The 14,831-nt window shown below is 46.1% G+C and overlaps 1 protein-coding gene across 1 annotated transcript in view; it reads left to right on the top strand.

The window, feature by feature from the left end:
- LOC132005862 (myeloid cell surface antigen CD33-like) overlaps nucleotides 1-7,430 on the top strand; it is an 18,031-nt gene extending 10,601 nt beyond the window's left edge. The window contains exons 4-8 of the mRNA XM_059383372.1: nucleotides 1-166; nucleotides 397-444; nucleotides 1,662-1,758; nucleotides 1,992-2,073; nucleotides 7,266-7,430. Coding sequence (XP_059239355.1) covers nucleotides 1-166; nucleotides 397-444; nucleotides 1,662-1,758; nucleotides 1,992-2,073; nucleotides 7,266-7,430 — 558 coding nt within the window. The remainder of the gene's footprint in view (nucleotides 167-396; nucleotides 445-1,661; nucleotides 1,759-1,991; nucleotides 2,074-7,265) is intronic.
- Nucleotides 7,431-14,831: the final 7,401 nt, after the last annotated feature.

The raw sequence follows: 14,831 nt of genomic DNA, 5'->3' as shown, positions 1-14,831 counted from the left end.
TCCTGGACGTCAGCTGCCCTCACCTCCCTGGGTCCCAGGACTCACCTCTCTTCGGTGCTCACCCTCATCCCACGACCCCAGGACCACGGTACCAACCTCACCTGCCAAGTGTACTTTCCTGCAGCTGGTGTGATGGTGGAAAGGACCATCCAGCTCAATGTCACCTGTGAGTGTGGAGCAAGAATGCCTGATTCCCTGATGGGGTGAGGGGCAGGAAGATCAGTTTGGGGAGTCTCAGAGTTTTACTGGGAGGGCTGTCTGAGTGTGAGACCTAGAAGGACTCAAGCCCTGTCCCTCCTGTGTTTCTGTGGTTTCTGTGGGTGAGGAGAAGATACCTACATGTATCTCACATGCCCCCACCTCACTGAAGGAGGAAATCCGTTCTTCCCATTGCAGGTGCCACACAGAACCCAACAACTGGTGTCTTCCTGGGACACAGCCCAGGTAGGAAGGAGCCTCCCATCAATGAGGCATTGACTGTTCAGGGTCTCTGTCTGGTTAAGTCAGAGAGGGACTTGAGACTCAACAGGTGGGGGGGTGAGGGGGGGCTGTAGTTAGACATGAGAAACCCCCTCAGCACTCTCTTTCATACCCTCTCACTCTGGTCTTGCTAGGTGACCTGCAGTTTTCTCCCCACCACCCTGAATATGGTCTTTATCTTCCTCTGGTCTTTGAAGGACTGAAGCTTTTTCAGTAAGCTTTATTTTTATTTTTATTTTTTTTAAGATTTTATTTATTTATTTGACAGAGAGAAAACACAAGTAGATGGAGAGGCAGGCAGAGAGAGAGAGAGGGAAGCAGGCTCTCCGCTGAGCAGAGAGCCCGATGTGGGACTCGATCCCAGGACTCTGAGATCATGACCTGAGCCAAAGGCAGCGGCTCAACCCACTGAGCCACCCAGGCGCCCTTTTTTTTTTTTTTTTAAAGATTTTATTTATTTATTTGACAGAGAGAAATCACAAGTATCAGTAAGCTTTATTTTTAGAAGGGAAGTTTTAGGTTCTTGGAGAAATTGAGCTGAAGGTAGAGAGTTTTCCCCCAAAGCCAATGCATAGCGTCTTCACTGTCAACTCCCACCAGAGGGTATTTTTGTTACAATAAAACCTACATGAGCATGCGTTTATCACTAACAATCCATAGTTGACATCAGGGTTCATTCCTGGTGTTGTACCTTCTATGGATTGGATAATTTATAATGACATCTAGTCACTATAATATCCATCTAGTGTCATGCAGAATAGTTTTACTGCCTGACTGTCATTCCTCAGCCCTCTGAGCCCAGCCTTATCCCCACTGGTATGGTAATGACATCTGGCCCTCACCAGGACAGTGAGCCTCATTAGGACTCTTTTGGTGCCCACCAAATGGCTGATAGGTGATGCCCAGAGACACATCCCTCACTCTGGGTGTCGGGCTCCCAGGAGGCACAGCCAGGAAGGACGAGGAGACCCGAAGGTCTGAGAACTCCTCTGCCTCCCCCTGCTTCTGGAAGCACGGAAGACCACCTTTGACCCTGAGTGATAGGGCCAGTGGAGACACCCTCCCTGGAAGGAAGGAGGGACTTTCTCCATCCCATGGAGCTCTGTGCATACGTCTATCTCCCTCTCTCTGGAGTGCCCATGCTCAAGACTGGATTTCACCCCAGGTGTCTCTGTCTACAGGGAAACTGGGGATCTGGTCAGGAGTGATTCTAGGTGCCGTTTCGGGAGCTGGTATCACCATGCTGCTTGCTCTCTGCCTCTGCCTTATCTTCTTTGGGTGAGCTGGGTGGGTAGGGGGGAGGGGGGAGAAGTGGGACTTGCAGGGGTTGTGAGGTCCTGGAACAAAGGCAAAGAGTGCCAGGTACGAGTGTGTTCCCAGCTCGGTCCCAGCAGTCTAGGAACATGGGGACCTTGTTACAAAGCCTTGATATGAAGGCTCCTAGGCTTGCCCTCCCCTCCACCTGCCTCAGAAGAGGGACCCCATGTCAGAGACACTGGTGTCTCCATCAGAGTGAAGAGCTGCAGGAAGACAGCATCCCGGAGAGCAGTGGGCATGGATGGCAGCCCCCCGGTTGTAGAGCCAGCTCCCCTGGTGAGTGTCGTGGACATCCTAGCGTGCAGACTCTCTTCCACATCTCCCGGGGTGGCCCACAGCCATGCTCCATTTAGCGTGCCCAGAAATGAGCTCATCACCTTCCTGCTTGTTTGAAAATGTAGGTTTTATCCTTCAGGCATCTGAGGCCAACAGATCAGGAGCTGACTGCCACTGAAAAGGCACTCTGTTACCCACAGTTCTCAGGAAGAGAGGCACACCCCTCCACACAGGACCACATGGGGGCAGGGCTAGGGTGGGTCAGGAGGCAGAGGGGGCAAAGGGAGTCAGGGGTAGGGCCTTTATTGTGGTTTGCAAAGGAAAGGCATGGTGAGACAGGGTAAGCAGATTCAGGATTGGTTAGTTTGAATCATTTCAGCAGGTTATGAGTTGTTTGGTGCCTGGCCGGGGGTGATTAGGCTAAGGAAGAGGGGCCCAGAATGTCAGCTTTGGACGGATTGGTTTGCACATGAAAGGCAGGCTTGCCAGCAGTCCTTCTCCATCTCTAGAGACTGGCTGGTTCTGGCAAGGACAGTTCTCCCAAGGTCAACAAGGTCCCAGATGCTAAAGCCTCAGAAACACGTCGTGAATGCACTCCTAAACATGTTCTTCCTGCTGGCTGTCTGCCTCCCTGATGGCACTTGTGTCCCTGACACCCCGCCAGAGACCCAACCCTGTGCTGCCCCAGCCTTGCTCTCCATGCACCAAGAATGCAGCAGAGCACGTCCGTGCTCTTCTCATTCCAGAGTAATGCAACCATTCCCTTCGGGCTGGGCTCCCCTCTTAGTCCTTACCCTGCTGCAGCCCTCCCACCTTTCCTCTGTGAAGATCCTTGTCCCACAGGCCCAGGTCTGAAAAGCACAGCTCCTCCACAACAGGTCTGGCATTTGGGGCAGGAAACCCAGTCACCAGAGTCACCGTCAATGCTTCAACCCCTGACACTGGCCTGCTCACTCTCTTCAAGCGGAGTGATCTCTATGCATCTCAGAATCATTGCTGGGCTGTGCGCTCCTTCTCATGTGTCTGTGTCATCCTGCCCTGGTTCTGCTCATCTCCGAGCTCTGACGGACATTTATTTATTTAAAACTCTGACTAAGGGGGAGCCTGGTGGCTCAGTCAGTTATACATCAGACTCTTGATCTTGGCTCAGGCCTTGATCTCAGGGTCATGAGTTCAAGCCCCATGCTGGGCTCCATGCTGGGTGTGGAGCCTCCTTTAAAAAGTAATCAATCAATCAGTCAATGAATCTCTGATTAAGGTGGATACCACTGAAGCTTCTGAACACATGATCTGCAGTAACCATACACGCATTCATTCCTTTCGCATATATCTTCCACTTGCCGATTGTTCTGGTGCTTGGGTAATATCTATATTTTTATAAATGTATATGTTACAAATAGAAAATGTCCCTGTGGCCAAGGACTTATATTTACTGGGTGGGTGGGGTGATGAAAACAGTGAACAGATGAGCAAAAAAATATGCAAGCAATTGATAGGACATGATGCTTTGGAGGGGAGTTTGATGGCAGAATGAGGGAATCTTTGAGAAAACACCCACCACAGCCAAAGTGAAGGAGTGTAGTGTGAGCTCCGAGACCATCACCAAGGCTCTATCTAAGCAAGGTTTGGAGGGTTCTGAGGTTGGAGCATGCCTGATGTGTGGGAGAAACTGCAAGTTGGACAGTGTGTGTTAAGGAGAGCTGTGTGGGGGTGGGCAGAGGGTAATGGTGGCTAGGAGGAAATGAAGATGGAGAGGCATGGAGGCTGCAATGCTCCACAATTTCCTATGTATTTTGAGAAGGGTGACTATATAAAGGAAAACCACAGAGAACTATTTCCAACACTTACTGTCACTAAATGTGTGTGGGTTATCCCCACACCAAATAATGCTCTTTGACACCAGCTGGGTGTCCTACAATTCAACTCAATTCTGACACTATCTATCTGGAGCCAGGTTGGATCCCACAGCTCACGGGCTCAGCCCCACAAGGCTGCCCCACCCCCTTTCAGATGCCAGTCCCAAGCCCAGGCTGTCACCTGTGCTTCTGACCGACTGTAAATCAGCAATTCCCACAAGCCCCTTCCTCAGTTTTAATTAGTCACAGTCCTCCATAGAACCCAGGAGTGTAGTTTACTTACTGGGTGCCGGTCTATTATAAAAGGATGTGATGAAGGCTAGAGATCAACACCCAGATGGAAGAGATGCATGGAGCTTGCATCCCCTTTGCAGGTGTGTCCACCCTCCTAGCCCCATCATGTGTTCACCAACCCAGAAGCTCCCCAACCTTCACCCCCTACCCTGTACTATGGGGATTTTTATGGAGGCTTCCTCACATAGACATGATAGATCATTACCTCCATTTTCAGCTTTTCTCCCCTTCCTGGAAGATGAGGACATGGGGCTGAAACTTCCAAGCTTCTAACCACAGCTTGGCCTTTCTGTGACCAGCCCCCATCCAGGAGCCCACCCAGATTTATGTCATTCAGACAAAAGATGCCGCTGTCATCCAAGAAATTCCAAAGGATTTAGGAGCTCTGTTTCTGAACATTAGAACAGAAGATGCTCCTAGCACTCTTCTCACTTAGTAAATTATAATGGTTTTAGGAAATCTGTGCAGGAATCTATATTTATATTTATATTTATATTTATATCTATCTATCTATCTATATTTCTGTTATTTCACAGACATGAACTGATGCTATTTTTTTTTAATTTAAATAAGCTCCATGCCTAATGTGGGGCTTGAACTCACAACCCCGGGATCAAGAGTTGTGTGTTCTATCAACTGAGTCAGCTGGGTTCCCCAAACTGATGTTCATTTTAATGGAATCACTCTGGCTGCTTTGCTGAGAGTGCCTATAGCAGGCTAGGGCAGAAAAGAGGAGACCAGATAAGGAAGACACTCCAATAATCCAGGTGAGAGAGAAAGCAGACTGCGTCAGTTTGCTAGGGTTCCCATAACAAGATACTATAGATGGAGTGGATTAAACTACAGAAACATTTTCAGAAGCAGTTGTGAAGGCTGGAGGTCTGAGATGAAGGTACCTGCAGGGTGTCTTCTAAAACTCTCCCCTTGGCTTGCAGATGGTCTGCTTCCTCTCTATATCCTCACCTGACCTCTTCTCTGTGTACACACATCTCCACTGTCTGTTCTTCTTATAAGGACATGAGTCATTTTGAGTCCTACCCTAATGTCCTTGTTAAAACTTAATTACCTCTTTAAAGACCTCATCTCCAAATAGTCACATGAGGTGTTAGAGCTTCAACTTACAAATTCAATATATGGACACAGTTCAGTCCATAAGATGGACTTAGTTGTGTGTAACAATGATGAATCAGGATTTGCTAATGGATTGAGAGAGTGTATGTGGGATATGAGCAAAGATAGTTCACTGCCTCTACTTAATGGGTGTGATAGATGCCAGTGATAACTCTACAGATGTCATAGATGTTATGGATGTCCATACACGTTCATAAATCCCAAAGAGGACTCCAGTGTGATTACCCTGAGTAGTATAAGTAAGTGCGAGAGACAGAGATACAGGGTGGAGATTACAAGAAAACCACTGAGAAAAACGAAATGACCAGGAGAGTGTAGGGTTGGGTCTTGATAGCCAAAGGGAGATGAAGCTTCAGAGAGAAGAGAATGCTTATTTGTTTCAAATGCTAATAAGTCCAGCAAGATAGGTTCTCAGAAATGAACCTTAAATTTAGCAAATGGTGTGTGTCACAGCTGTTTCTTGTCAAAAGCAGATCTGGATTCCTGGGAGAGGAATTTTACTTGACTGGTTTGAGTTCAAGAGAAAATGGGAAGATGGAAAGTGGAAATACTTTTGAAAAATATTACCATAAATCTAGAGAGAAACTAGTCTGTAGCAGAAAATGGTCATACTTTAAAATCCCCTGGAACTTTCTGTGTGATAGGAGCATCTTTTTTTTTTTAAGATTTTATTTATTTATTTGATAGAGATTACAAGTAGGCTGAGAAGCAGGCAGAGAGAGAGAGGAGGAAGCAGACTCCCTGCTGAGCAGAGAGCCCGATGCTGGGTTCCATCCCAGAACCCTGGGATCATGACGAAGGCAGAGGCTTTAACCCACTGAGCCACCCAGGCGCCCTGATAGGAGCGTCTTTTGTACTAACAAGGTGACTCTGGGTGGGCTCCTGTTTGGACTGGTCACCAGAAAGACCACCCCATGGTTAGAGGCTTGTAATTTTCATCCCTGCCCCTCCCCCATTCTCCAAAGAGGGGAGAGAGGCTGGAAATGGAATTAGTGATTGATCATGTCTACATGATGAAGTCTCCATACAAATCCCAAAGTATGGGGTTCAAGGAACTCCCAAGTTGGTGAACACATGGAGATGACGGGAATGTATTTGGAGAGGGTGTGGAAGCCTCCACTCTCTCCCCACACCTCACCCTGGGCACGTTTTCATTTGGTTGTTCATCTGTGTTGTGTCTTTTATCACATTCTTTTATAATAAGCTGGTAAACAGTAAGTAAACTGCTTTCCTGAGTTCTGTGAGCCACTCTAGAAAATTAATGGAACCTGAGGTGGGGCTCATGACAATTGCTAATTTATAACCAGTTGGTCAGAGCTGTCAGGTAACAAACACAGGTGACAACCTGGACCTCTAAGCAGGTGAAGTGGGGGTGGGGCTCCTTGTAAATCTGAGCCTTTAATCTCTGGATTTGGTGTTATCTTTGGGTAGAGAGCATCAGAATTGAGTTGAACTGTAGGCCACCCAGCTAGTGTTGGAGAATTGTTTTTTGTGGTGAAAACCCCACACATCTGGTGTCAGAGGTGTTGTGAATGTGGTAGCAGTGTGAGAATGAAGAAGACACACCCAGAAGAAAAGTGAGCTTTTCGTAAACACCCTCCCATGTATCCTGTGCTGGAGAGACTGGGGTTGAGTTCATGATCACAGATGTGTAACCTCTCTGAGAACTGGTTTCTCTTTCTGTAAAATAATAGTCTTTTCCACACAGGTCTGAGTGACTGTTTAGTAAAATTTGAAAACAACCAATAGTGTTAGATTTGTCATATAAAAAATGTTCGATAAAAGATTGGAACAAAGAACAATGTCCAGTCAGAATCAAATTCACTTCATGGACCCTCTCTGCCTTCTCCTCACCCTACCTCAGACCCCCACCCCCACCTTCCTCTGACCCCTTCTTTGTTCTCTAAACAGGATTACCAGCAGAAGTCCAAGTCAGACCTCCCTGCTGACCCCACAATCTCTGCAGGAGTGCCCCCCACCTCAGAAATGGAGCAAGACCTGCATTATGCCTCCATTAGCTTTCACAGAATGGAGAAGGGCACCTATGCAGAATACTCAGAGATCAGGACCCAATGAGGAACCATCTGGTGCATCAGTCTTGGAGAGAGCATCCATACCCTCCAGGAAGGGGAACCAAAGGCTGATTCTTGGAGAGTTAACAACCCCATAGGCAATGGGTTTACAAACTCCTGAATGTGAGTTTCCTGCTATAAAACTAAGGCTTTACAACCAGAGAGGCCTGGGGTGGAATCCATGCTCTCATTTATCAACAGTATGACATCAGGCAAACCATTTTACCGCTTCATGACTTGATTTCCTGCTTTGCAAAATGGGTATAAGAAGTCCCACCTCACAGGGCTGCCACAAGGAGTAAATAAAAGTGCATATAGAAAAAACCCAGCAGGACGCCTGGGTGGCTCAGTGGGTTGGGCCCTTGCCTTCGGCTCAGGTCATGATCTCAGGGTCCTGGGATTGAGTCCCGCATCGGGCTCTCTGCTTAGCAGGGAGCCTGCTTCCTCCTCTCTCTCTCTCTCTGCCTGCCTCTCTGCCTACTTGTGACCTCTCTCTGTCAAATAAATAAATAAAATCTTAAAAGAAAAGAAAAGAAAAGAAAAGACCCAGCAGAGGCCCTGATGCACTGTGAGAGTTTGGTGCACACTAGTTCCTTCCCCCTTGAACAGAAAGGTGTTGGTGGCATCTCACCTAGGCTGGGTGTGTTCTGTTGGGACACCAGCAATGTGTCAGTCTCACTTTCAAAACCCTCCCATGTTGTAATCATTTTGTAATGTATACATATATCAAATCATTACATTGTATAATTTAACCCACACAATGTTATGTGTCAACTATATCTCAATAAAGCTGGAAAAAATAAACTATAGATCCAGATGTATTATTTAATGATAAATATTATTGAATATTTATCAGAAAAACAAAACCCTCCCCATGGGTCCCTTTCCTGACTTTGCCTCCAGCATCACCCCTCTCCCTTCCTGAATCTTCCCTTTCCATCCTGCCTGCCTCCTACTAGTCTTGTTAGAAGCAAAATCACATATTAACATTTAAAGAATTTCCTAAAACTCAGGGCTGACCAGTCAAAATACCTCTCCATCGGGGCGCCTGGGTGGCTCAGTGGGTTAAGCCTCTGCCTTCGGCTCAGGTCATGATCCCAGAGTCCTGGGATCGAGCCCCACATCGGGCTCTCTGCCCAGAAGGGAGCCTGCTTCCCCCTCTCTCTCTGCCTGCCTCTCTGCCTACTTGTGATCGCTCTCTCTCTCTCTCTCTCTCTCTGTCAAAAAAAAAAAAAAATACCTCTCCATCTCCTCAGCCCCAAAGACTAATTTACAAGCTTCTAATTTGACATTCCAGGTCAAGGGTCAGAATTTTTTTTTTTTTTTTAGAGAGCCAGATAGCAAGTATTTTAGGGTTTGTAAGGACCCTAGTAACTATTCAACTCTGTGTTTGTAGTGCAAATGTAGCCATAGCCATTCCACAAATGAACTAATGTGGCTGTGTTCCAACAAAATTTTATTTGCAAAAGCAGACAACCCACGGTTGTCTAACCTCTATTCCAGGCTGTTTTCAACTTTACCCAGTCTACTTCTGCATCTCCATATCCTGACCCATCAGTCCCTCATGCCATTCTCTAAGTGCTCCCCTGCTTGTGAATTCCTCACCATCTTTGTGCATCCACATCCTTTTTCCAGGAAGACCCATCACCAGATCTTCATCTGTCTGGCACCCTCTTATCCTTCAAAATAAACTTGAAAATAGATGTCAGGTTTGAGATGGTTGGTGGAGGCATGCAGGAAGTTTTAATCTTCCTCCTCAAAAGCCCAATATTTTATTTAAAAATCAACTTAAATAAAAACAGCCCTACCTCCACCAGTAGCACCAAAAGCATGACAGGGATAAAGTATAAGGCCATAAAGTCATAAAATGACTCCTAAAAACAAATGGGAGATGCTGGTGTGGTGTAAAAAAATGTTTGGGACCTAACTCTCCCTTCCCTACATCTAAGAGGGACAGCTGTCAGACTTCTGTTTATGATAATGTCAGGCTGGGTAACATGAGCCAACCATCTGTTGAAAACATAAAAAGTTGATTGTTAGATGGACCATGAGAGACTGTGGGCTCTGAGAAACAAACAGGATTTTGGAGGGGAGGGGATTGGGGGTTAGGTCAGCCTATAGTGGGTATTAAGGAGGGCATGTATTGCTTGGAGCACTGGGTGTGGTGCATAAACAATGAATCTTGGAACACCGAAAAAATAAAATAAAATTTAAAAAATAAAAAATAATAAAATAATAAACTTTAAAAAATAAGTAAATAAATAAAACTCTTTTTTAAAGGAAAAAAATTTGATGGTTAGACTTTGAATCGAAACAAGTTGTCATCAACACATTGTTCCCTGCTCCTCCCTCTACTTGCAACTAGAAACCCTGTAAATGGTGCAAGAAACAAAGGAGAACTCTGGAATGCAGTAAGAAGAAAGTGAGTTGGTTTAGGCCCCTAGAGCTAGAGTACTAACACAGAAGGAGAGCATCTCAGTCCTCCCATCCAACAGAGGAAAGACACTCAGACCCATCATTTCCCAAATCCTGAGAGACAGAAGACAGCTAGGTAGGGCCATTTTTCTCCTGGTTGGAAGGGAGCCCTTTTAACAATCAGGCAGGCCCAGTGCCCCCAGCAAGGGGGATCAATTGCAGCCAGAAATGCATGTCCAAGAAACACCTTCTCCATCAGACTTGAGATATCTTCTCCTGCCCAGAGGCACTGGAGCGGGAGAACGGGATCCAGGCATACTGTCTAATATTCCTGAACTGATCTTAAATTTTCTCTTTTGTCAAATGTGAAGACTAGCCTCCTCACTTTCAGAAATTTGTGTGTGTGTGTGTGTGTGTGTGTGTGTGTGTGTGTGTGTGATGAAGTAAGCTATTTAAAGGAGGAGTACAGGGGCGCCTGGAAGGCTCAGTGGGTTAAAGCCTCTGCCTCCCTTTCAGGTCATGGTCCCAGGGTCCTGGGATTGAGCCCTGCATCAGGGTCTCTGTTGAGAAGGGAGCCTTCTTCCCCCTCTCTCTCTGCCTGCCTCTCTGACTACTTGTGATCTCTGTCCTTCAAAAAAATAAATAAAATCTTTAAAAAAAAGAAAGGAGCAGTACAAGAGGCCAGTAAGCCGAGGACCTTAGCAAGAAGGCTCACACAGAAGGGACAGGCAGTCCCTTCATCCACAGGAGGAACAATGCCTGAGAATGAACAGGAAGGGTGGCAGGTGAAGAGAGAGGAGGCCAGCACTGCCCACTCCTGATTGTTTCTCTGGCTCCATCCATCCCCACCCTTTTCCCCTCCTGGCCCCAAATCCAGGCATAAGCATCTGGGTCCTCCCTGCTGCTGAGCTGGGAGGTACCTGAGCTCAAAGCATGACCTGTTTCAGCACCACGGACAGCACCAATCCCCTCTCGGGACCACCCCCCCCCCCAGACTCTCCAGGGGTCAATGTCTCCTGGAGAGTCAGTGGATGGAGAGCCCCCAGAATGCCAACAATTTATCAGCCCCCAGTGCAGAGTGAGAGGAGCCTACAAAAGGGTCTGGTGATATCCTAAGTCAGTGATGCTGGTCAGGGGTGTCTGGGACCTCATAGGATGTGCTTCCCTCCTCAGACTTGGGCTCTTTGTTCCCTGAACAAAGGAGGGATTGTTAACCAGGGATTGGGTGTTGTCCTGAGGTGAGGTTTAGGCATAGGTGGCCCCAGTAATTAGATGGAATAACAAGGCCAGTCTTGGGACATTGTTGGCAAGAAAGTAGTGATCACTCAAAGAGGGGGTCCTTATGGCATTTAGAGCTTTTGTAAGACCTTGGGAGAAATAACGTTTCCATTCCACTTTGTAACTGTCTTCCTACCAAGCCTGAATAACTTCAAGATTTTTTTCTTTCTTTCTGCATTTGAATTGATTTTCACTTTTTCAGTCTGGGATGGGTTTTTCCTCTTTCCATGTTTTCTCACATTTCTGTCTAGACCCTTCCTGTCCCCCGATAGGTGGTCTCAACCACTCCAAGGGTCCCACCTCTGCCCAGGTGATTCTTGCAGTTACTAGCCCATGCTGTCCTTAGCCCCAGAGCTGGTAAGTGGAAGGAAGACTGGGTCCTGTTAATAGGACTGGAAACAGGAACTTCATGGCCATCCAACATCCCTCCATTTCTGTTCCTCCTTTTCTGGTCCTTCCCTGCTCAGGATCGCCTGCATGGGGGCTGACTTCCACCAGCCCCCTCCCCTATGGTCCCTCCAGGATCTACTACACCAAGTGATCAGATTCCTCCCAGAGAACCCTTTATCTGAGTTCCCCCAGCACAAAAACAGGGTTCACCATTGATCACCCCCAGAGCCAATATTCTGCAGGACGCTGACTTCATTTGTCTTTTCCCTGATGAGGTTGAAAACCTCTAGAAAAGGAAGGATGAGAAAAACTTGAGCTGCTTTGGGGTACCTGGGTGGCTTAGTTAGTTAAGCAACTGCCCTTGGCTCAGGTCATGATCCTGGAATCCCCAAATCAAGTCCCACATCAGGCTTCCTGCTCAGCAGGGAGTCTGCTTTTCCCTCAGACCTCTCCCATGCTCTCTTTCTCTCAAATAAATAATTTTTTGAGCTGCTTTGTCTCTTAGGATAAGGGAAAGTCTTGGATACGGGAGCTCAAAGGGAGGGGCCAGGCATGAGAGCACTGTGCCCATTGTCTCCCAAATTCTCTCCCCATCCCTAACCCACCTCCACACAGTAGGAAAGCACTTTGCTGATTTCCCCCAGCCCCTACACAGAAAAATAGATAAACAAATTTTTGTTTACCTGTCACTTCTGGTCTTCCAAACTATTTCTTCTGGTTGTAAGTAAGTAGTCATCTATATGTAACTTTTTTTTTTACCAGAATTAAAACAGTACTTTATGCAAGATTCTGCTATTTGTGTGTTTACCTTTATGTAAATGCTGCCACTTGACATGTATTTATCACCTACTCTGAAATTTGTCATTATTGTGTACAAAGCAAGTCTGCACTGTTTGTAAGAAATGCACATTCTTGCCTCCAAGAACTCACTTTCTATCTTGGAAACATAAATACACAGTAAAGGAAATTCATCTTCTCACCCTCTCTCTTCCCATCCCCAATCTGTTTTCCATAGAGAAGCCAGAGGGAATTCTAAAAACCCAAGAGTCATTTTCAGCTTCTAACCCTCCAGTAGTTCCCAGTTGTTCAAGCAGAAATAGCAAAATCCTTTAACATGAACTCAAGCTGTAACATGGACCATCTTATTTGGCTAAGGGGGCAGGGACCAGGTCCTAATGCCTAGAACACACCACAAGACAAAAAGTCAACACATGCACAGAGGTGCAAATGAATTTGTTTGTTTATTCTGTTAAAGGAAGATTTTTTTCTGAAGGCAATATCATGACCCTTATAGATATAAAATAAACATGTGTTAAAGATTTTTCATTGTGGCAAAAAAACACATACCATCAGATCTATCCTCTTAACAAATTTTTAAGTGTACACCAGTGTTAACTGTAAGTACTGTGTTGTACAAAGGATCTCTAGAACTTTTTCAACTTGCAGGACTGAAACTTCATATCCACTGAGTAGCAACTCCCCATTTTATTTATTTAACTCATTACAAACAAGGGAAAGAGACAGAAATTAAAGATGCCCAAATTTATGTGGAATAAGGGAATATTGAAATGAATTTGTGGATGCATGTAAAAGTGGCTTGGTAGGGGGATTTAGGTCCCCTCCCCAAGGAGACAGAATGTATGTGTATGTCTTTGGACAAGAATTATTTGCATTGCTAATTATCTATAAATTATAGCATTTAAATTGGTTCAAAGGTAATAAAATGCTAAACTCAGATAATCCCAGATGGGTATGTTCTGAAGAATATATACTTTTTCACTGTGGACAACCAGAAATCTTATTTTTATTATCCTAAATATCCTTATAATTCTTTTTTTAAATAAAGATTTCATTATTAAGTAATATGTGCACCCAACATGACACTCAAACACCCACTCCAAGATCAAGAGTCACATGCTGCAGCGACCAAGCCAGCCAGGCATCCCAATATCCGTACAACTCTTCTTTTTAAAAAGATTTTATTTATTTATTTATTTGACAAAGAGTGAGAGAGCACAAACAGGGGGAGCAACAGGCAGAGGGAGAGGGAGAAACAGAGTCCCTGCTGAGCAGGGAGCCCGATGTGGGTCTCGATCCCAGGACCCTGGGATCATGACCTGAGCTGAAGGCAGCTGCTTAACCAACTGAGCCACCCAGGCACCCCTATCCTTACAATTCTTAAAGTACATATTCATTGATCACCTAGTGTATGCCAAGCATTTTTCTAGCCAGGGTGGATTCAGCAGGAGAGACAAAGAATAATTGAGCAGATTATATTTTAGGCTGATTTGTGATAAGGAGTTTGAAGAAAAATGAAAGAAAAAGATACAGAGAGAATATGAAATGGATTATAGTTTTCAGTATGTTGTCCACGGATGTTGTCATTGGGAAAATGACATTTGAGTGTGCACACATGCACACGCACATGCCACAGGCACTTTAAGCAGACATGCACAAGTAACTCAGATATGCACACACAGAGGACACAGACCTACAGACACACGTAAACTTCAAACAGACACACAGACACACACACAGAGACAGACACACCTCCAAATACACACTGAGAAATCACACACACACATATACACAGACATACCTCAGGCATGCACACAACAGACCACAAACCCAGAACACACACACATATGTACCCAGACTAAAGAAAAACACACATACCACAGACACACAGAGAGACTGCAGACACGAACACACATGCACCTACACAGACACACAGGCCACAGACACACAAACACAACAGACACACTCATATATAACTTCCACCACAGCCACACAAGGTGAGGTGTTAGCCATTGGCTCCTCACACTGGGAGCTTTGCCCTGGGAAGACTGGGTTCCTGGTTCTCTGGCCAAACAGACGAATAGACTAAGGTTAGTCTTACTTCAGCTCCCAGGACCCACCACTCAACAGATGGGAGACAGGTGCTCAGGGTGCAGGAGGACGGGCTCAGCCAGCAGAGTGGCCAGCTTGAGCAGAGGCCCATGGAGGCTATCCTGACCTGGGGAGAGAAGGGGAGGTATGTTCATCTAAGTAAGAGCAAGGCAGAGATTAGAGCACAGAAGAGCAGCAGGTGTTTCCTCCAATTACCAAACCTGCCCCTTCCTTTCTCCTCCACCCTTGGAGTGGCCCCACCCTACAGACTGGCCACTGGCCACTGTGTGGACTGTGACCAGCATGGGCCAGACCAGCCTGCACAGAGCACTAGACCTGTGTGAACACATCCGCCTTCTTGAAAATCCCATGCATTGGTTTATTGGGGTTAACATAACAAAGTACACTAACCCCAAGGCTTAGTTAACAGAAG

This window comes from Mustela nigripes, chromosome 17 (genome assembly GCF_022355385.1).
Source record: "Mustela nigripes isolate SB6536 chromosome 17, MUSNIG.SB6536, whole genome shotgun sequence".
Classification (NCBI taxonomy): Eukaryota; Metazoa; Chordata; class Mammalia; order Carnivora; family Mustelidae; genus Mustela; species Mustela nigripes.
Note: the sequence above shows the minus strand (reverse complement) of the source record. Positions and strands in the feature narration are given on the sequence as shown.